Source organism: Lepus europaeus, chromosome 8, assembly GCF_033115175.1.
Source record: "Lepus europaeus isolate LE1 chromosome 8, mLepTim1.pri, whole genome shotgun sequence".
Lineage (NCBI taxonomy): Eukaryota > Metazoa > Chordata > Mammalia > Lagomorpha > Leporidae > Lepus > Lepus europaeus.
In genome coordinates this window covers 107,881,608-107,903,419 of record NC_084834.1, presented here as the reverse complement: position 1 = coordinate 107,903,419, position 21,812 = coordinate 107,881,608, and the positions used below count along the sequence as shown (strand labels likewise).

The 21,812-nt window shown below is 38.1% G+C and overlaps 2 protein-coding genes across 2 annotated transcripts in view; one reads left to right on the top strand and one right to left on the bottom strand.

The window, feature by feature from the left end:
* LOC133765692 (UDP-glucuronosyltransferase 2B14-like) overlaps positions 1-21,812 on the top strand; it is a 48,527-nt gene that overhangs the window by 18,781 nt on the left and 7,934 nt on the right. The window lies entirely within an intron of this gene.
* On the bottom strand, positions 6,681-20,529 carry LOC133765131 (UDP-glucuronosyltransferase 2B14). The gene is made up of 6 exons (XM_062198751.1): positions 19,780-20,529; positions 17,667-17,815; positions 15,404-15,535; positions 13,102-13,189; positions 10,505-10,724; positions 6,681-8,202 (listed from the first exon to the last, which is right to left on the bottom strand). The coding sequence occupies exons 1-6, from the start codon at positions 20,501-20,503 to the stop codon at positions 7,923-7,925; spliced, it is 1,593 nt and encodes a 530-aa protein (XP_062054735.1). The 5' UTR covers positions 20,504-20,529; the 3' UTR covers positions 6,681-7,922.

Sequence of the window (21,812 nt, the reverse complement as noted above, 5' to 3'; positions counted from 1 at the left end):
TTTCTGGATGTGAGCCATTCTCACCGGGGTGAAGTGAAACCTCATTGTGGTTTTGATTTGCATTTCTCTGGTTGCTAGTGATCTTGAACATTTTTTCATGTGTCTGTTGGCCATTTGGATTTCCTCTTTTGAAAAATGTTGATTGAGGTCCTTGGCCCATCTCTTCAGTGGGTTGTTTGTTCTGTTGTTGTGGATTTTCTTGATTTCTTTGTAGATTCTGGTTATCAACCCTTTATCTGTAGTATAGTTTGCAAATATTTTTTTCCCATTCTGTCAGTTGCCTCTTCACTTTCCTGACTGTTTCTTTTGAAGTACAGAAACTTCTCAATTTGATGCAATCCCAAATGTTAATTTTGGTTTTGACTGCCTGTGCTCCTGGGGACTTTTCCAAGAAGTCTTTGCCTGTACCTATATCTTGCAGGGTTTCTCCAATGCTCTCTAATAATTTGATGGTTTCGGATCGTAGATTTAAGTCTTTAATCCACGTTGAGTGAATTTTTGTGTAAGATGAAAGGTATGGGTCTTGCTTCAAGCTTCTGCACATGGAAATCCAATTTTCCCAGCACCATTTATTGAATAGGCTGTCCTTATTCCAGGGATTAGATTTGGATCTTTGATCAAATATGAGTTGGCTGTAGATGTTTGGATTGATTTCTGGTGTTTCTATTCTGTTCCATTGGTCTATCCATCTGTTTCTGTACCAGTACCATGCTGTTTTGATAACAACTGCCCTGTAGTATGCCCTGAAATCTGGTATTGTGATGCCCCCGGCTTTGTTTTTGTTGTACAAGATTGCTTTGGCTATTCGAGGTCTTCTGTGTCTCCATATGAATTTCAGCATTATTTTTTCCAGATCTGAGAAGAATGTCTTCAGTATCTTGATTGGTATTGCATTAAATGTATAAATTGCTTTTGGGAGAATAGACATTTTGATGATATAGATTCTTCCAATCCATGAGCATGGAAGATTTCTCCATTTTTTGGTATCTTCTTCTATTTCTTTCTCTAAGGTTTTGTAGTTTTCATCGTAGAGATCTCTAATGTCCTTGGTTAAGTTTATTCCAAGGTATTTGATTGTTTTTTAGCTATTGTGAATGGGATTGATCTTAGAAGTTCTTCCTCAGCCGTGGCATTGCCTGTGTATTCAAAGGCTGTTGATTTTTGTGGATTGATTTTATATCCTGCTACTTTGCCAAACTCTTCGATGAGTTCCAGTAGTCTCGTAGTAGAAATCTTTGGGTCCCCTAAATAAAGAATCATATCATCTGCAAAGAGGGATAGTTTGAGTTCTTCCTTCCCGATTTGTATCCCTTTAATTTCTTTTTCTTGCCTAATAGCTCTGGCCAAAACTTCCAGAACTATATTGAATAGCAGTGATGAGAGTGGGCATCCCTGTCTGGTACCAGATCTCAGCGGAAATGCTTCCAACTTTTCCCCATTCAATAGGATGTTGGCCGTGGGTTTTTCATATATTGCTTTCATTGTATTGAGGAATGTTCCTTCCATACCCAGTTTGCTTGGAGTTTTCATCATGAAAGGGTGTTGTATTTTATCAAATGCTTTCTCTGCGTCTATTGAGAGAATCATATGGTTTTTCTTCTGCAGTCTGTTAATGTAGTGTATTACGTTGATTGTCTTGCAGACGTTGAACCATCCTTGCATACCAGGGATAAATCCCACTTGGTCTGGGTGGATGATTTTTCTGATGTGTTGTTGCATTCTATTGGCCAGAATTTTATTGAGTATTTTTGCATCTATGTTCATCAGGGATATTGGTCTGTAATTCTCTTTCAATGCTGCATCTTTTTCCGGCTTAGGAATTAAGGTGATGCTGGCTTCATAGAAAGAATTTGGGAGGATTCCCTCTTTTTCGATTGTTCTGAATAGTTTGAGAAGAATTGGAGTTAGTTCTTCTCTAAATGTCTGGTAGAACTCAGCAGTGAATCCATCTGGTCCTGGGCTTTTCTTTGTTGGGAGGGCCTTTATTACTGTTTCAATTTCTGTGTCAGTTATGGGTCTGTTTAGGTTTTCTATGTCTTCCTGGCTCAATTTAGGTAGGTTGTATGTGTCCAAGAATCTGTCCATTTATGCTAGATTTCCCTGTTTGCTGGCATACAAGTCCTTGTAGTAATTTCTGATGATTCTTTTTATTTCTGTGGTGTCTGTTGTTACATTCCCCTTTTCATCTCTGATTTTATTGATTTGGGTCTTTTCTTTTTTAGTTAGTTGGGCCAGTGGGGTGTCAATTTTGTTTATTTTTTCTAAAAAACTGCTCCTCGTTTGGCTGATTTTTTGTAATGTTTTTTTGGATTCAATCCTGTTGATTTCTTCTTTGATTTTAATTATTTCCCTTCTCCTACTGTGTTTGGGTTTGGTTTGCTGCAGATTTTCTAGATCCTTGAGATGACTTGAAAGCTCATCTATTTGGTGCCTCTCCAATTTCTTGATGTAGGCACCTATGGCTATAAACTTTCCTCTTAACACTGCTTTTGTTGTATCCCATAGGTTTTGGTATGTTGTGCTGTTATCCTCATTTACTTCCAGAAAATTTTTGATTTCTCTTTTAATTTCTTCTATGACCCATTGTTCATTCAGGAGCATGTTGTTCAATCTCCATGTGTTTGCATGTGCTCTGGGGATTCCCGAGTTGCTAATTTCCAATTTCATTCCTTTGTGGTCTGAGAAGTTGCATGGTATGATTCTAATTCTCTTGAATTTGCTGAGACTTGCTTTATGGCCTAGTATGTGGTCAATCCTAGAGAAGGTTCCATGTACTGCTGAGAAGAATGTAAAGTCCTTAGATATAGGATGAAATGTTCTGTAGATATCTGTTAGATCCATTTGGGCTATAGTGTCATTTAAATCTACTGTCTCCTTGTTGATCTTCTGTCCTGATGATCTGTCTATCTCTGAGAGTGGATTATTGAAGTCCCCCAGTACTATTGTATTGGGGTCTAAGTCTCCCTTTAAGTCCCTTGACAAGTCTTTTAAATAAGCTGGTGCCCTGTGATTAGGTGCATATACATTGATAATCGTTATATCTTCCTGTTGAATGGATCCCTTAATCATTAAATAGTGCCCCTCTTTGTCTCTCCTGACAGTTTTTGTGGTAAAGTTTATGTTGTCCGATATTAAGATGGCTACGCCCGCTCTTTTTTCATTTCTGTTGGCATGGTATATCTTTTTCCAGCCTTTCACTTTCAGTCTGTATGGATCATTGTTGGAAAGATGAGTTTCTTGTAAGCAGCAAAAAGATGGGTTTTGTTCCTTAACCCAATCAGCCAATCGGTGTCTTTTAACTGGACAGTTCAAGCCATTAACATTCAATGTGACTATTGAGAAGGAGTAACTTTGCCCTGCCATTTGCCAAAGATATTTTCTAATATCTGGTTTGAGATTCCTGTGATCTTTTGCTGTGAGGTTTCCTTCCTTTACCTTCTTTCATATTGGTGACCGTGTTTCTGTGTTTCTGTATGTAACACATCTTTAAGCATCTTTTGCAGGGCTGGACGAGTGGTGACAAATTCTTTCAATTTCTGTTTGCTGTGAAAGGTCTTTATTTCACCTTCATTCATAAATGAGAGCTTTGCAGGATATAATATTCTGGACTGGCAGTTTTTCTCTCTTAGTACCTGGGCTATATCTCACCATTCTCTCCTGGCTTGTAGGGTTTCTGATGAGAAGTCAGCTGTAAGTCTAATTGGAGATGCTCTGAGAGTAATCTGGCGTTTCTCTCTTGCACATTTTAGGATCTTTTCTTTGTGTTTCACTGTGGTGAGTTTGATTATGACGTGTCGTGGTGAGGATCTCTTTTGATCATGTTTATTAGGGGTTCTATGAGCTTCCTGTACTAGGATGTCTCTGTCCTTCTCCAAACCTGGGAAATTTTCTGCTAGTATCTCACTAAAAAGGCCTTCTAATCCTTTCTCCCTTTCCATGCCTTCAGGAACTCCTAGAACCCGAATATTGGTTTTTTTAATAGTATCCTGTAGATTCCTGACAGTATTTTTTAGATTTCTGATTTCTTCTTCTTTTCTTTGATTTGACTGTTTCCTTTCCTGTTCTCTGTCTTCTAATTCTGATATTCTCTCTTCTGCTTCACCCATTCTGTTTTTAAGTCTCTCTAATATGTTTGTCATTTGATCTATTGAGTTCTTCATTTCATTGTGGTTTTTGGTCACTATCTCAGTTTCCTGTTCTACTAGTTGTTTCATTTCATTTTGATTCCACCTTAATATTTCATTTTCAAGGGAGAGATTTTCTATCTTGTCCATTAAGCATTTTTGTAGTTCAAGAATTTGTTTTTGAGAACTTCTTAATGTTCTTATCAATTTTTTGAGATCTGCTTCTTGCATTCCCTCTATCTCTTCATCTTCATAATCTTGCATTGGTGTGCCTTGTTCACTTGGGGGCGTCATAGTGTCTTCCTTGCTCTTGTTACCTCGGCTTCTATGTTTGTTGTTTGGCATGTTGGAGATAATTTATGTTTTTTTTTTTTTTTTCCTGTGGTGTTTTTTTTCTCGTTATACTATTCCTCTAAGTGAGCTGTCTGCTTTGTTGGAGCCTTAGGGGCTGTGATGGGTGTGGCCAGAGAGCTATGCTTCAGGTAAACTCTTCAGGTTTAAGGCTGTGCAAGGAGCGTCCCAGATTGCTCACTCCCTTGCTCCTTGCTGGCTCGCTTTCTTTTTTTTTTTTTTTTTTTTTTTTTGACTCAGTTGGGAGTGGAGTTGAGCTTAGTTGAAATCTGGCCTCTGTGAGTATTCGTTTGATCTACCCCTGGGACCACACACAGAGTTTATGCAGCCCTCAATGTGTTCTCCAGTTTTGCTAAAGTTACTGAGTTTGGCTGTGCTTTACATATGTAAAATCGCGGTGCTCTTTGTTTTGCTTGGTGAGTGAAGGGAGAGGCCTCTGTCCCCGCCCCCCCCCCCAGTGTCTCAGGTTTCTGAGGTCTTTGTCTTACCCTCCTCGGTTCCTGCCCTGGCGAGATTCTGTGGCTCTGGCTCCTCTCCCGCCGCTCGGCTCGTCTCGGTTGGTTTTCCAAGCGGTGGGCTCCCTGTAAGTCCTCTGTGTCACATCCACAAGATCCGGAAGCGTTTCCTCTGCAGTTTTTTTCTTGAGTCTTTTCCTGAGGCTACAGTAATTCCACTTTTATAAAACTTTATTTTCCCAACCTAAGGCACACGTCCTCACTATCCGCCATCTTGGCTCTGCAAGTCCCCCCCCCCCTTCTTTTTTTTGACAGTCAGAGTGGACAGTGAGAGAGAGAGAGAGAGAAAGGTCTTCCTTTGCCATTGGTTCACCTTCAAATGCCCACCAAAGCCGGTGCGCTGTTGCCTGAGCACTGCGCTGATCCGAAGGCAGGAGCCAGGTGCTTTTCCTGGTCTCCCATGCGGGTGCAGGGCCCAAGCACTTGGGCCATCCTCCACTGCACTCCTGGGCCATAGCAGAGAGCTGGCCTGGAAGAGGGACAACCGGGACAGAATCCGGCGCCCCGACCAGGACTAGAACTCAGTGTGCTGTCGCCGCAAGGCGGAGGATTAGCCTGTTGAGCGAAGGCGCCGGTCCAGCCAACAACTTTTTAAATGGGAAAATGTTGGTAACTTTCCCACTAAATTCAGGAGCCAGACAAGGATGCCCACTGTCATCATTGGTAGTCAATACAGTATTGAAATTTTCAGCCAGAGCCATTAAGCAAGAAAAAAATAAAATCAAAGGAATACAAATTGGGGAGGAAGAAGTTAAACTATCCCTATTTGCAGATAACATGATTCTATATATATGGAAACCAAAAGAATCCATTTAGAAGCTATTGAAACTCATAAGAGAGTTTGATAAAGAAGCAGCATAGAAAACTAACACAAAAATCAATAATTTTGTATACACAGAAAAGACCATGGCTAAGAAAGAACTTCTAAGGTCAATCTCATTCACAATAGCTATAAAGATTAAATACCTTGGAATAAATTTAACCAAGGATGTCAAAGATCTCTATGATGAAATGTATAAAACATTAAATAAAGAAACAGAATAAGAAACAAAAAATGGGAAAAATCTTCCATGTTCATGGATTGGAAGAATCCATATCATCAAAATATCCATCATAACAAAAGCAATTTACATATTCAATGTGATTCTTATCAAAATCTCAAGGGCATTCTTCTCAGACCTAGAAAAAAATGCTACTAAAATTCATATGGAAACACAAGAGTCCCTGAATAACTACAGCTATTTCATACAACAAAATCAAAGCTTGAGATTTGACATTCAGAGTGAATGACAAAGAAATGAAATGGATTCAGGCCAGAATAACATTAAATGGAGATTATTGGTTCCATAAATCCTGTGTTACATGTTTTGATAGTTTTCCACAATTTTAACAATGAGTGTTCTATCTGTTCATAAGGATATGAAGAATGAGAATGACCAATCATATCAGTAATTAATCTGTTAGGAGAAGTTGTACATGTATCTTGGCATGATAAGGAAACATTTTCTAGAGCATGGATGAAGGAGGCTTAGAACAGGGAGCCAGTGAGGAAAACACTGAACACAAGTTACTTGCTTTGTTGCTGCAATCACCAGAATTGTGCATATTGCCTGCTTCATGGTCACTGGATTCCTAAGATAATTTTTGCCATTGAAAACTTCATTTAATATAGACTTTAAACATTTGCATATGTAATATTTATATTTATTCCACCAATTATATCCTTGTTAGGAAATAATACATAAAATGATATTTCAAAGTTCTGATTTTCACATTATATGTATCCCAGGAATTGAATCAGTTCCAAATATCTGACAAGGCAATGCTAAGAAATGGAAGATATTAAGCAAGAAGAATGGGACTCTTCTAACAACATAGTCCTCAGGACTAGACAAAACTTCCGGGGTTTTAGTCATCAGTCTTAACTAATAGGAAGTTCTCTGTCCTTTTATTTTGTGCCATACTATCTGGTAACACAGGTTCATTCAATAAAGTGAAAACTGTACCTCAAGCATACTCAAGGAATCATGAGGAAAATATCTCATATTTCTTACCAAACATTTTTCTGTTACATGGATTTCAATAAGAAGCTAGCTAGGGCCATTCATATTTTTAAAACAAAGAAACAAAATCCATGATTATATATTTTGCATTTCATGATACATATGTAATGTTAACTCCATATAAGACAAAGGACATAACATTCACTGTGTGTAGCTTGCTTTCCATCTACTAGGATTATAGCAGTAAGGGGAGTGTAGGATCTATGTTTCTTCTTTGCTCAAAAAAATACAATACTGCCAATAGGAAAAAAAAAAAGGACATGTGTACCCTACCTTACCAACCGACTTTGAGCAATTTTCCATTACCATTAATTTCCTTGGTCTCTTTTGAGAAGCAGTATTCTTCACTATCCAATGTATGTGTTTTATTTATTTTAAAATGTCAGCCACTTCTGCCCTAGGTGATGTTGAGGTCAGTGTATACAAGAGCTTCTTTTCACATGCTCCAGTGATCTGAATAAATTATCATGCACATGTTAACAAGGATCTCACTCTGGTTTTCTTTGACACAGACACATATGGTCCACATGATGGTATTTTAGTCAAATAGAAGCTACTTCTGAATGAATGGAAAATCAATGCTTCTTGTTCTTCTCGAATAACCTACTTTAAAGGATCTCATTTTCTGCTTTTTTGTTTTTTCTGATTTATGATATTCTGCCTCATTCAGCATTAAACTAGAACTTGTTACGGATTTCTGGAAATAGACTAGTATATTAATGCCAATTCAAAAATTAAAAATGTAATAATCTAAAGGGCACAATTCTCAAAAAATGTGCCAATCTTGTCACTTGTCACATCTTGATCCAAAGTGCTTGAATTAAATGGAGCAGTCTAATTTACCTGACACGCACATGTGTGAAGGAGCTCTAATCCCTCTTTTGCTTCTTTCCTATCTTAAGGAGCTTTTGATAAACAAACAAATAGCTTTTTATGACAAGAAAAAGCAGAAATGCTGCACAGGACACCAGGAACCCAATCACATCCAAAGAGTGGTACTGGAACCAGGTGAGGTCATGGGCTGCAACCCTAAGGTGTTTTGCTCCTTTGTGCCGCATGACATACTCGATCCAGAAGACTGCTCGATCCAGTGGCTTCATGGGCTGATCATGGTGAATACTGGATAATGTCATGACATTCTCTTTATAGCTGCAGGGAAAACCAGTAGACAACAAATTACAGAATGAAATACAAAAAAATTGATATCTGATATTTTCACATAGATGGTAAAATGCATGTCACATAAACATGGAAGAAAAATGATATTTTCTTTGAGGGTTAACATACTGATCTTAACTAATAGGCTAGAATTTATTAGATGCATAGAAATTCAATGTGTACATATTCAATATACATACAGAACTTGGGTAAGATAAGTTTTGCCAACATTACATCCTAGGAATTGGGATCAATTAGTCCTAAATGTAAGAAGAAGAAAACACAAGCCGGCGCCGCAGCTCACTAGGCTAATCCTAAGTTCTAGTCCCGGTCGGGGCACTGATCCTGTCCTGGTTGCCCCTCTTCCAGGCCAGCTCTCTGCTGTGGCCAGGGCGTGCAGTGGAGGATGGCCCAAGTGCTTGGGCCCTGCACCCCATGGGAGACTAGGATAAGCACCTGGCTCCTGCCATCGGATCAGCGCGGTGCGCCGGCCGCAGCGCACCTACCGTGGCGGCCATGGAGGGTGACCCAATGGCAAAAGGAAGACCTTTCTCTCTGTCTCTCTCTCTCACTGTCCACTCTGCCTGTCAAAAAAAAATTTAAAAAAAGAAGAAAACACAAAAACAAAAACAAAAATTGATGAATGTGTAGAACTGGAACTATAGACTAGGAATTAGGGAGGATTTTATGTACAAGGTTCAAAACAATATTAAAATGAGGATGTAGTAGGCAGATCCATGAAAAAACAGAGTTATATTTCTGGGCAAAGTCGATAAGGTTTGCATCGACCACAGTAGGGATATTGGCCTTGTATCAATGGATAAATGCTTACAACTACTAAGGTATCTTAATGAATTAATTACATTGGTTTGAACCCTGGTTCTGACACTTCCTTGTCCTTTCTATAAACTTCTCTCTTCCTAGTTGTTCATTTCTAAATAGAATGGATAGGAATAGTACCTTTCTTATTCTAATGTTCTGAGTAATAAAACAGTGATTCTTAGAATACTTTCAATTATTCTTCGCATATATTAGACCATCAATAAATGTTTTTATTATTGTTGTTGTTTTTGTTTTAGTATTCTGATCTTAGCATTTAGAGAGTACTCAGCATTTTACTTTGAGACATTGCTAGTGTTGGAATGTAGCAATGTGGCTTACCAAATCTAAACCATAAAGTGCTATAGCATGACATGGGAACAATCGCAGTGGAGGGAAATCCTCTTCCTACCATTAAGAATGAACAGGAGGAAGACAATTTTCAGAGGAGTACATCTGAAAATCCAAGTTGTTTACCAATACCAGTAGCAGGATCAGAATGTTAGCATAGAAACTTGGCAAAGCAATAAATGTAATGGAAATTAGAAATTGAAAATGACATGCTGGCTTCTGGAAAATAAACCATTTTAGAATTTTAAAAAGAAAAATAAGTAACTACCATGTGAGATCATGAATAGGTTAAGCTGCTTCTCTATAGGAACCTTTTGACTATACACATAACCCATAACATCATGTTATATATCTGAAATGTACATGGTAGAATGTATTTTAAAAATATCATTTTATAAATGCCCTTGCTGAAGGGTCCTTGCTTTGGCATAGCGGGTAAATCTACCTCCTGCAGTGCCAGCATCCCATATATGCACTGCTTCGAGTACAGGCTGCTCCATTTCCAATCCAGCTCTCTGCTGTGGCCTGGGAAAGCAGTAAAAGATGCCTTAAGCCTTTGGGCCCCTGTATGCATGTGGAGACCCGGAAGAAGCTCCCGGCCCCTGGCTGATGCCTTTGGATCAGCACAGCTCTGGCCATTGCGGCCAAATTGGAGAGTGAACGAGGAGATGGAAGACCTCTCTCTCTGCCTCTCCTCTTTCTATGTAACTCTTACTTTAAAATAAATGAATAAATCTTAAAAAAATACCGGAAAAAAAAAAAAACTCGTAAATGTGCTTAAAGTAGGTGAGTTCTTCTATAACATTTGTGTTTACCTGCTGCATTTGTGTTCTTAATGCTTTCGTTTAATCCTGTTTTAGTCGTCTTCAGTTACACCTCTCATTCCATTTCTAGGCTATTTCAGATATGCACACTATCGGATAATCTATGACAAACCGTCTCTTAAATCTGCTCAAAAACATTATGAAAATCACAAGAACTATTTGACAATTTCCTTCCAACTTGCAGAAAATTTGTACTCAACTTGTTTTTGCTCATTTTCAGACTCAACTGCTGCAGTCTTGGCCTTCAGGTGAACATTTATATATAAATTTTACATAGATTTAATGAAAGTAATACTCACGAGGGGTCATTGATAACTGTCTTCAAGGCATTGAGCAGATCTGCACTTGACATTGTTTTCCAGTTCAGCCTAATGGCTGCCCCCTTGGCCGTCATGTGGGCAATATTATCAGGTTGCTCCCCAAACAGAGGAAGACCCACCATAGGGATGCCATGGTGGATTGCCTCATAGATGCCATTGGCTCCACCATGAGTTACAAAAGCTTTGGTTTTTGGATGACCTAGGATTGAGGGATTTTCAATACGATTATTATGCATGTCTCAGAAATGAAATGAGATATGCACAGAATTACACACTGGAGAGAACCATTATCCTTAGATAACAGATCATGAGAGCATGAAAACTACATTTAGATTGCTTTCAGATCAATAAGAAGAGTACACCTCTTCCTAAGTACATTGGAGAGATAAGTGAAGACTATGTGGAAGAGGAAGTATGAAATTTGACTTGAGCAGTGAATAAAAGATTAACACAAAGAAAGAGGATATTCCAGAAAAAAATAAAATTCATTTTCAAAAATAGAAGCTGAGTGCATTTTGAACATTTTTTTGAAAGATATAGTGTATTCCTCTGACCTCAGCATCAGCCCTTAAAGCATTCTGGTCTGGATGAAAAGTCCATTTCAGGCATGGAAAACCAAGACACTGTGGCAACAAATTGTCCTATATGAAAGACCTCATTGGGTGAGACCCCCCCCAGAGGAAAGAAGTGGTCATCAAAGAAGGAGGTGAAGTAGGCAGGCACATAGGTCAAAACTGATTAGGTTTTGAGTTGGAAGACCATCTCTTCACCACGCCCCTGTGTGACCTCACACACTACCTGAAACCTTCACCACGCCCCTGTGTGACCCCATCCCCCTACCTGACCACACTTGGGTGCCCACCAGCCTATCAGGTTAATTAACTACTCCCCTTTGGTGGTGGGTATAAAATAATCCTGGGACACAGTTTGTCTGCCCCTTCTCTTTGCCCGAGCTCTTGCCACTAGGGAGCTTGCTATGGCCCTGCGCCTCCAGGGTGAATGGCCTTTGGACCACGCACCCTAAGCTTCCAGGCCTAGATGCTCCTCCACCTGGCTGGTTCCTGGTGCTCCGTATGAACCCATATTTACCTATCTCTTAAAATAAAGCTCTCACTCTCCTATGCATCATTCTCACTAAATAAAAGCTTAAAATGTATCATGTTGCTGCGTTTATTTGTGCCCGTATTGAGAATTCTTTTCTAAATATTAGGCAAGAACCCTCTCAGGCTTATTAATATTGAAGATTTATTAATAAGCACATGGGGAAATCATATGGCACCCAAATTCTGGTAGCATATGTAGCATCCCAATGCCAATTCAGGGGAACTCTGAAAGGGGCACATTTCAGAGAAGATTTTAGGGGGAGATGTCCGATTTCAGAGCTGCTTTTCTCTGAAGGGAGAAGAGAATTTCCACGTTGCTCATGGCCTTGTCTAAATACTGATGGAGTCTGGATTCAACAGGCTTTCAGAACCTATGCAGTTCATGTCAAGAGCCTCGGGTGATCACTGACATCATACATTACAGTGTTAATTGTTAAATTTAGAACAGGAGTCACTGTGCACTAACTTCCCATGCAGGACCTCTGTATTCAAAGAGTTGTATTATAATCATGTCTAAGTGCTTGTCAAAGATGTATTGGCTGTTCTTTGGATGTTTCTGTAAAGTTAATTACAGTTAATTCTTAGATGTTTCTGTAAAGTTAATTAAGTTTCTAAAAAGTAAGTGAAATTATCTTCAAGATGCAGTAACTTTGTCAGCAGTTGTCTCTATTGTTGAGGAACAGTTTTTTATGCAAATTGTAGAGCTCTTTATTTAGCATAAAGCTGGTCTTCTGCACCTAAAGTTAATCAAAACTGGATCTTAATGAAGAATGGGAATGAGAATGGGAGAAGGAGGAGGTGGAAGGTTGGGAATGTGGGTGGGAGGATGGGTATGAAATCACAATATTCCTAAAGTTGTACTTATGAAACATATGGAGTTTGTATTCCTTAACTAAATCTTTCTTTGGGAAAAATTAAATTAAATTAAATTAAATTAATAAGATTAAGGGAAATTCAAAAAAGCAAAATAAAACAAAAACAAAAAGATATAGTGCATTCACTAAGTCTGTTTTTGAGGTGCCCAAAACAACCAGGAGTGGCACGGTGGCAGTACTGAAAAGCAAGAAAGCACAGGCAGCACTTCATCTTGAAACATGCCAACACTTCACAAGAAAGGCTTTCCCATGGAAAATGCAGGATCATTCACAATAACAAAGTGTCTTATTTTTCAGAGGCATTCGAAAACAACACAGTGAGAGGACAAAAATAATATTGGAATTAGGAGACAGAGAATGCAGGAAATTGTTGGAAGTGAAAGATATTTTGATTCCAGCCATAAATCATGTGAATGTGCATTTAAGAAAATGCTCAGTGTTGTAGGTTATTATATTTCTCCCAGAACTAGAAAATAAATTTAAATATGTTTGATGCTGAGTTTCTCAATAAGATATGGCCATGCAGTTTTCAGTTTAACTATTATCATCCGAATTGGCTTTTATTCGTATTTGCAGCAATTGTTCTCCAGAGTCTTACCAAGAAGATCATTCTGGGGGATCCAGTCATAGATCCGAGTGTTGGGTCCTAATGTCTCTGGTTTCTGACCGTCAAATCTCCATATGACCTGGTAGATAAAGGGAATTAGCTAACCTAATTTGAAATGATAGTGTATTGCAATTCGAGTGCGTTTCAGAGGTCACCTGGCTAATTGCTGTCCACAGGAAAGAAGAATGAGGGGTTAAGTGCTGAGAATTACAGAATGTCTGAAGTCAACAGAGCGCTTCCTTTCCCATACTTGTTTTATATGCAGTCAGGTGTGGAAAGTACCATGATGTTTCACATGTAGCTGCTTAGTTATGTGAGATGATGAATGAAAAATTCAAGTATTGAATTACAGTGCATACTTTTCATGTTAAAAATGTGTATTTTCTGTTATAATAATCTTCCATTTATAATAGTAAGTTTTTTATTTAAAAATAGAGTGGAAGTTTAGTTATATCCATGTTTTCATAATTTCTTTATGCTGTGACAACCTTTAATTGATCAAAAGCAATTTTGTGTGATCATAAATATGTGAGAAATAAATTAATTCTGCTTAGGAACTACACATCATTTGTTTTAGATTACAAATTATTAAACACTATTTCTAGGAAGAATTTCAAGTGGCAATTTTGAAATGAATCCAAAATATGATAATTCTTGCTAGAGTTGGAAATATTTTAAAAGTACAGGGAAAGGCTAATTCATATATAGTACAGCAGTTGAAATAAATCTAAAACTGTGATGCCATTAAATTTTCTTCAGTTGATTTTGACCCTTCTACAATGAACTATAAACCATCGAGAGGCATGATTAATATGTGCTGCTATACCCAATCACCATGCCCTGTACTAAAGTCTGCTACAGCCTTTGGTATTTCTGAGAAATTCTCATAAATTGAAGTATAACCCACAAGTGCTTCACTTCTGGTGCTCTGTGAGTCTTCAATTCAGCTCCTCAGCAGAATAATGATGATGATGATGATGATGATGATGATAATTTAGGTGATTAATAGAAACTTATATGAGATTAAAAATGGTTCATAAATACCGACAGATGAAAGATACATTGCATACATTAGAAAATTTGTCTGCTATATTTTCTGGAATTTGGAACATCTGAACCTCTTCCCATGCCACGGTTGTCTCTACTTGATTCCTTATACTCCCCGCTACCTTCCCAACTCAGAAAAAGCTATTAATGTGCTGGATTAGAAACAATTTCTTGAGGGGCCAAATGTTATATTGCATGGAGTGCACCTCCAGGATACGACCCTCCTCCACTCTTTTCCTTACACGTTTGTGATTTAGACATTGACGGGGTCCAGTCCCAAGGGACAGGCTAGATTTTTTTTTTCCCCCTTTCTCTAAACCTTTTGGATAAGTAAGGACAATCTGGACTGGGGATTGGCAAAACATGATCCTCCTTTGTTTAACTAGATTTGTGAGTAGAACTATGAACAGACTCATTCACAAATTAGGGGGAATAAAGAAGCTAGAATTATATGGGGAAATCTAAACTGTATGATGTACTTCAGATATTTTTTCATATCCACCTATATTGATTGTGCAGACAGCAATTCAATTTTAAATATTTTCTAATAATATTTTTAGTGCATACAATAGTGTTGGCATTGCTTGAAGGGAAAAGATCAAAGGATAGGGTAAAATCAGATGATTTCTATGTACCTGTCTGCTTTTTTAGGATAATGTTAAGCCTTTGGGGCCAGCCTGTGGTATAGTGGGTAAAGTTACCACCTGCAGTGCTGGCATTCCATATGGGCGCTGTGGATTCTAGTCCTGGCTGCTCCACTTCCTATCCAACTCTCTGCTATGGCACAGGAAAGCAGAAGATGGCCCAAGTCCTTGGGCTTTGAATCCACCTGGGAGACCTGGAAGAAGCTCCTGGTTCCTGTCTTTGGATAGGCACAGCTCCAGCCATTATGGCTGTTTGGGGAGTGAACAGTGCATGAAAGACTTCTCTCTCTGCCTCTGTCTCTGTGTATTCTCTATCTTTCAAATAAATAAATAAATAAGTCTTTTCAAGAAACTTAAAGTTTATGCTGTATCTCAAATATATTTATTTCTAATCACAAAAGATATACCAGACTTATTTGAAATCAAAAACCTCAGCACTATTTTAATATCTTAGAAGTCTGTATTTTTAAGCTGTTATCTAAGTAGAATTAGAACTATCATAACAGTTTACATTTCAAAAAAGAAGTTTCTGTAATCAGTCCCTTTACAGAGTTAAACAGAATCATCCAGTAGCCACCCCCCATTAGGACACTTTTTCTCACCTTTTGTGGCAGCTGGGCAAAGGCCGATGCGACCGCATTGGCCCTTTCTTCCGTCATGTTGCTGACCATGGACCCCAGGGAAAACACCACCACTCCCGCTTCTCCAGAGCTCTGCACAAACTCTTCCATTTCCTGAGAAGAAAAAATTTGCTCCATCACAAAGAGCAGCCACACAGCAAACACTAGTGAAAAGATTGCTAACAACAACAAAGGAAATAACAGTATTATCAGGAATTATTGGAGTAGTAGCTGATGTAAATCCATAGTATGCAAGATTTGCCACTTATCCATTTCTTAGTGTAAATGTATTGGTGTGCAAACCATGTCACACATGTTTTTTCTTCTGATAACTGAACTTTAAACACAATGTACATTCTAGGATATATATTAAAGAAATGTAATCCTAATCCACATTTCTTTTGTATGAGAAAAATATGATCTTTTTCTATTTATCTTCTTTGCCCTGCTGTTTTCAACAAACCTCCTTTTTGGAATGATTTGGTGTTGCTAAGGATTCTTTGCTAAACGAATTGTGATGGTGTGGCATACTCATATATATGTTATTTGTTCATTCCTTGTAATACTGGCTATTTAGTTTATTTCCAATATTTATTTTAGAAATAACTGCTGTACCTATTGATTACACATGTTATTTCCTCCTTATATTTTCATATCAGTATATTATATGACCAAACATAGACGCTATTTTGATTCTCACTTGTCTAATTTCTCAAAGAGTAGAGATTATCTGAAAATTTGATAATTTATGAAAAATCAAGTTATTATGGGGAATAAAGGTAGTAAAAACAAAAGAATAAAAGAGATTTCACAATCAATGACTTTGATTCAAATCTCATACCTATATTATTTCAAATTATTATCCACCCATCTCATTGTTTCCCTTGTCCTTCAACTCTTTGTATTACTTTTCCTAACCATTTATTATTCAACTTAAGAATGAACAAATGGAATTCCACTGTGTATAATTAACATATTTCCTTTATGTCTTCATCAGTGGATGGATACATGGGTTGTATCTGTTTATTGGCTAATGTGAGCAGTGCTGCAATATACAGAATTGCAGATGTTTCACACTAAAATCAGTTCCTTTGGGTGTCACACATTTCTATTTTTAACTTGTTCTAATAACCATATTTCTCACACTCTCACACAGCATGACATGTGGATGGTATTCTTAGATGACCAGGAATAATCTTGTTTATGAATTTTGACATTTAGTTATCTATCATCTGTCGTGAAACTGTGTGTATGTGTGAGTGTGTGTGCTTTAAGGGTTACTTATTTTTTGAAAGTCAAAGTTACTAAGAGAGAGAGAGAGAAACAATGAGAGAAGAACAGACAGAGAGAGAGAAAGAGAGCGAGCGAGAGAGAGAGAGAATGAATCTTCCATTTCATGGTTCTATCTCCAAAGGGCAACAATGGCTAAGGCTAGGCCAGGCTGAAGCCAAGAGCCAGGAGCTTCATCCGGGTCTTTCATGTGGGTGGCAGGAGTGCACTCATTTAGGCTATCTGCCACTGATTTCAAAGGCCATGAGCAGGGAGATGGATAGGAAGGGAATCAGCTGGAGCTGGCAGCTTTATTGATACCCGTGTTGCAGGCAGTGGCTTTACCCACTGTGCCACAACACCGGCCCCGGTGTCTGAACTCTTACAGCAACCTCCTGAGTGATTCCTCTTTCCTCAGTCTTGGCTCTGGCTCTGTGCAGATGAGTCATCACTGTATATCGCAGGATTTAAAAAAAAAACTTTATTAAAATATTAGAACATGTTTCATGTATTTCATATATACAGTTCTAAGAAGAAAACCATATTTCCCTCATTTGGTCATATCTCTCCACAGTTTGTCTCCTCTCAGGTCCTCTCTCCAATGCCCTCACTAGGTATTTTAACTTATTCCTTTTTTCTGCATACAAATTCTCTCTCTAGAGAAATCAACCTTATAGTCAACTTAATTTTCTTATACCAAACTCTGCTTTTTTTTTGTTTTTGTTTTTTTTTTTAGCAAAATCTCTTGGGTAATCCACATGGTTCTCCAATGATTATGAAATCTGAATATTGTGATTGTCTAGAAGATATGTGTTTGTAATTAACAGGCCACTATATCTCATTGTAATTAACAGGCCACTTTACCTGGTTTTCATAACTTTCTCCCTATGAGCCAAATGTTCTAAATGAACAATGAAAGATCATGTCCACTGAAAATGCAAAACAAACAGAACAGAGCAAATAGGAATCTGTTTACCTTGGGCAGAGGTTTGGCAGGTTTGCAGTGGAGCCCTCCAACAAAATGAATATTTGGTAAGGTTGGGCGAGGAAACTCCAAGTCCCAGTAGCTTCGAATGAGCCACATGTCAGCTTTCCCCACTAGCTCTGAGAATGTAACAGGTCTTCCTGAATGGGGAGAGAAAAGGCAGGGTAAAGAGAGAATTGTGATGTGAAGTATTGCACGTAAAGTTCTGAGAGATGTTGAAGTGATACAGTCAGTGACACATAAAATATCTGTGCATTGAAAAACAAATATGTTTACTCGTGCATAATATAAATTATAAGTACCCTGTACACATTGTTTACATATTAGATGTATACAAACCCAGTGAAAAGAGAGCTTGTGTCTCTAGTATCACCTCAGTGTATACAAAACCATGCTCAATATAATAATCCACAATAGGATTAGAAGCGTATTTCTTCTGTAAAGTGGAAAAAGTAGCAAATGCAAATTTAAACAACTATGTTAGATACAGAATGGATCATAACCTTGAATAGAACTTTCCTGGCAGTATTCAGTCTGGTTTCTGCCATTTAGCAAGCTGGAGCCAGTATGGGCTTTCCGGGTGAACTGTGAGGTCTTCTTTGTCCTCTCCTCCTGCTTATTTTCTTCTTCTTTTTTCTCCTTCTCCTCCTCCACCTCTTCTCCTTCTTCTACTTCATTTATGTTTATTTGAATACATACAGAGAGAGGGTGGGAGAAACCTTCACCTGCTTATTCATTCCCCAAGTAGTTACAACAGACAAGGCTAGGCACCCTGAAGCCAGGAACCATGAAGTCCTTGTGGTTCTCCCAAATGGGTGCAGAGGCCATCACCATCTGCCCTCCGAGCATATATGAAGGAAGTTAATGTAATTATTAACTCTAGCATGGGATGCAAGAGTTCCAAGTGGCAGTTTCACTTACTTCAACACCAGCCCCAAACTGTGAGATTTTTAAGAGTGTGGCTGAGTTCCTTGTACTGATTGTTGTTTTGGGTTCACACAAAGAAAATACCAATATTTATTTACACAGAAATTGATATATAAATAATTATGATCATCGCTTATTTTTAAATTATAAAACAGTGCATTTGTGTTCCCCCTTAGTTTCAACTCATTTTTAGTGAAGAAAGATAATTTTAAAAAATAGACTATTTATCCGCCTTGCAGCGCCGGGACACCGGGTTCTAGTCCCGGTCGGGGCACCGATCCTGTCCCGGTTGCCCCTCTTCCAGGCCAGCTCTCCGCTGTGGCCAGGGAGTGCAGTGGAGGATGGCCCAAGGCCTTGGGCCCTGCACCCCATGGGAGACCAGGATAAGCACCTGGCTCCTGCCATTGGATCAGCACGGTGCACTGGCCGCAGCGCGCCTACCATGGCGGCCATTGGAGGGTGAACCAACGGCAAAAGGAAGACCTTTCTCTCTGTCTCTCTCTCACTGTCCACTCTGCCTGTCAAAATTAAAAAAAAAAAAAATAGACTAATTACATATATGTCTATTCTTCAATGAGATATTTATAAAGATATAATAATGTAATATGGAATCTATAGAATCCTCAAATAATAGGTTTTTCAGTCTGTGATAAAACATTGTATATCTCAATTGTGAAAGAACCATTTAGGTTATATTGAAAAATTCTTTAATTTTTAAATAAGGATACCCTTGCACACCACGTAAACAATTTACTCAATGATTCTTAGATACTTGGGCTAAAATATGTAGCACTTTGATCTTCACGTCTCCACCTATCATGATATTAGGAAAGAAAAAAATAAAAAAAATTAATAAAGATGTTAGTGAACTACCTCTTGGCTTATCTATACAACGAGTAAATTATGAGAAAATGGACATGGAATTCCTTAGAGAAATCTTCAGTATTCCATTTGGAGGTGTGTGACCAAGGATGACATATCCTGGGATGAGCATCTGGTTTCTAACTGACCTGGAATATAAATCTACCCATAACATCTGAGAGATTAATAAATCATTTTATCTTTCTATTTTTAATCATAAAAGACAAATTCCTCTGACTTTATATTCATACAACCTCAGATTCACAATCATAACAAAGTTAGGACTGTAAATTACCAACAAAAAAACATGACTTACCTAGTACTTCACTATAAAATCGGTCCCACCTCTTCTTATTAAGCATTTGAAACCAGAAGTCAAAATAAAGCATACATAGCATATTGTTTACCCTCTCCATGAATGTCATTTTCCCACTTAAATCAGAAAGAATAATAGGAACATAGGAAGGGGGCACTAAAAGTCCTCCACTGTATTTTTCCATAGTGTAGCCAGGAGTGAAGCGAAGACTGTACACAAAGGGTATTTTAAGCAGCTCGGCCAGTAGCTCACCACAAGGACCAATAGCATCTGAAAGAAGGATGTCAAATCTTGACTCTTGTAGCTTTGTCATGAGTGTCTTGTTGAAAACTACTTCTTTACAGACATTTTCACAATTGTCAGAATATTCTGAAAAGAGCTTTTGCAGTAGTGAAAAATATTCCCATTGTGAGTTCTGGCGTGCATTTGTCCATGTACTAACCAAGTGTACGAAAAAATCTTCCAGGTCATCTTTATTGGCATTAATAGGAAAAGTTTCAAATTTAATATTAGTTTGTTTGCTTGGATCAATGAAAATGGAAGCTGAATTTCTCAGAACAATCACCTCATGACCTCTCCGGACAAGTTCATCCAGGATTACATTTAAATTCAGCCAGAGACTGTACTCCACGGGCCAGACCAGCACCTTTCCACAGCTCCCAGTTCTGAAGCAACAACTCAGCTGTAGCAGCAACAGCAGAATTGAAACATGTTTCTCAGACATCTTGGTGAAATCAGTGCTTCCTCTCCAATTGCTGTCCCTTTATGTCACTACTCATGTTTATATCCATGAAGAAATCTAACAAGAAGTTAAAATATAACTTGAAATTGATCTAAGTAATTACATCATATGAACACTCAGAACTATGGACTGGGATGGCAGGTGGATAAGCCAAAGTAAATGATTTTGTGTTTAAATGAATGATATTAGTGTCATTTTATGATTAAGTATTTTCACTTAGCTCTGAGACAATGACCTGTGTGTACAAGTCAACCATGTTATGTAAAAGTGTAGAATAGTGCCAAGAGCTGTGGCAAATGAGAGGCGATGACATGACCCAAAAGTAGAGATAGAGTAATTTTACTGCTTATCCATATTTTCTGCACAGTATGGTCCAAGAGATTATTTGTAAATACTTTGATAGAGTATAATTTACATACATAAAATTCTAAATTCACAACTCAAAGTGTATAAATCCATGTTGTAGTGTACTATTCATATGAATACATAACCACCATCACAAAAAATTTTTGAACATTTCATTAGTCCAAATAGAAGCCCTTGGAGCAATCATTTGAATTAGCCAATAACACTGGCATGTCCACATCCCATGTCTGATTGCCTGGTTCAAGTTCCAGATCTGCTTTGATTCTAGCTTCCTGAGAGTGCACAGCTTTTGAAGAACCAGGTGATGTTTAAAATGGTTGAGTTCCTAACAGTCACATGGGAGAATAAGATTGATTTCCCATGTCCTAGCCTAATCCTGGCACAAAACTTACCCTACCCTTTGTTCTTTTCCCTTCAAGCAATGCCAACACTACTGTACGTACTAAAAATATTATTAGAAAATATTTAAAATTGAATTGCTGTCTGCACAATCAATATAGGTGGATATGAAAAAATATCTGAAGTACATCATACAGTTTAGATTTCCCCATATAATTCTAGCTTCTTTATTCCCCCTAATTTGTGAATGAGTCTGTTCATAGTTCTACTCACAAATCTAGTTAAACAAAGGAGGATCATGTTTTGCCAATCCCCAGTCCAGATTGTCCTTACTTATCCAAAAGGTTTAGAGAAAGGGGGAAAAAAAAAATCTAGCCTGTCCCTTGGGACTGGACCCCGTCAATGTCTAAATCACAAACGTGTAAGGAAAAGAGTGGAGGAGGGTCGTATCCTGGAGGTGCACTCATGCAATATAACATTTGGCCCCTCAAGAAATTGTTTCTAATCCAGCACATTAATAGATTTTTCTGAGTTGGGAAGGTAACGGGGAGTTTAAGGAATCAAGCAGAGACAACCGTGGCATGGG

Coding starts and splice junctions, on each gene's coding strand:
- LOC133765131 (XM_062198751.1), bottom strand. CDS start 20,503: ATGTCTGAGAAACATGTTTCAATTCTGCTGTTGCTGCTACAGCTGAGT. Junction 17,816..19,779: donor ATTTTATAGTGAAGTACTAG/GTAAGTCATGTT, acceptor CTCCCCATTCAG/GAAGACCTGTTACATTCTCA. Junction 13,190..15,403: donor TTGCCCAGCTGCCACAAAAG/GTGAGAAAAAGT, acceptor TTTATCTACCAG/GTCATATGGAGATTTGACGG.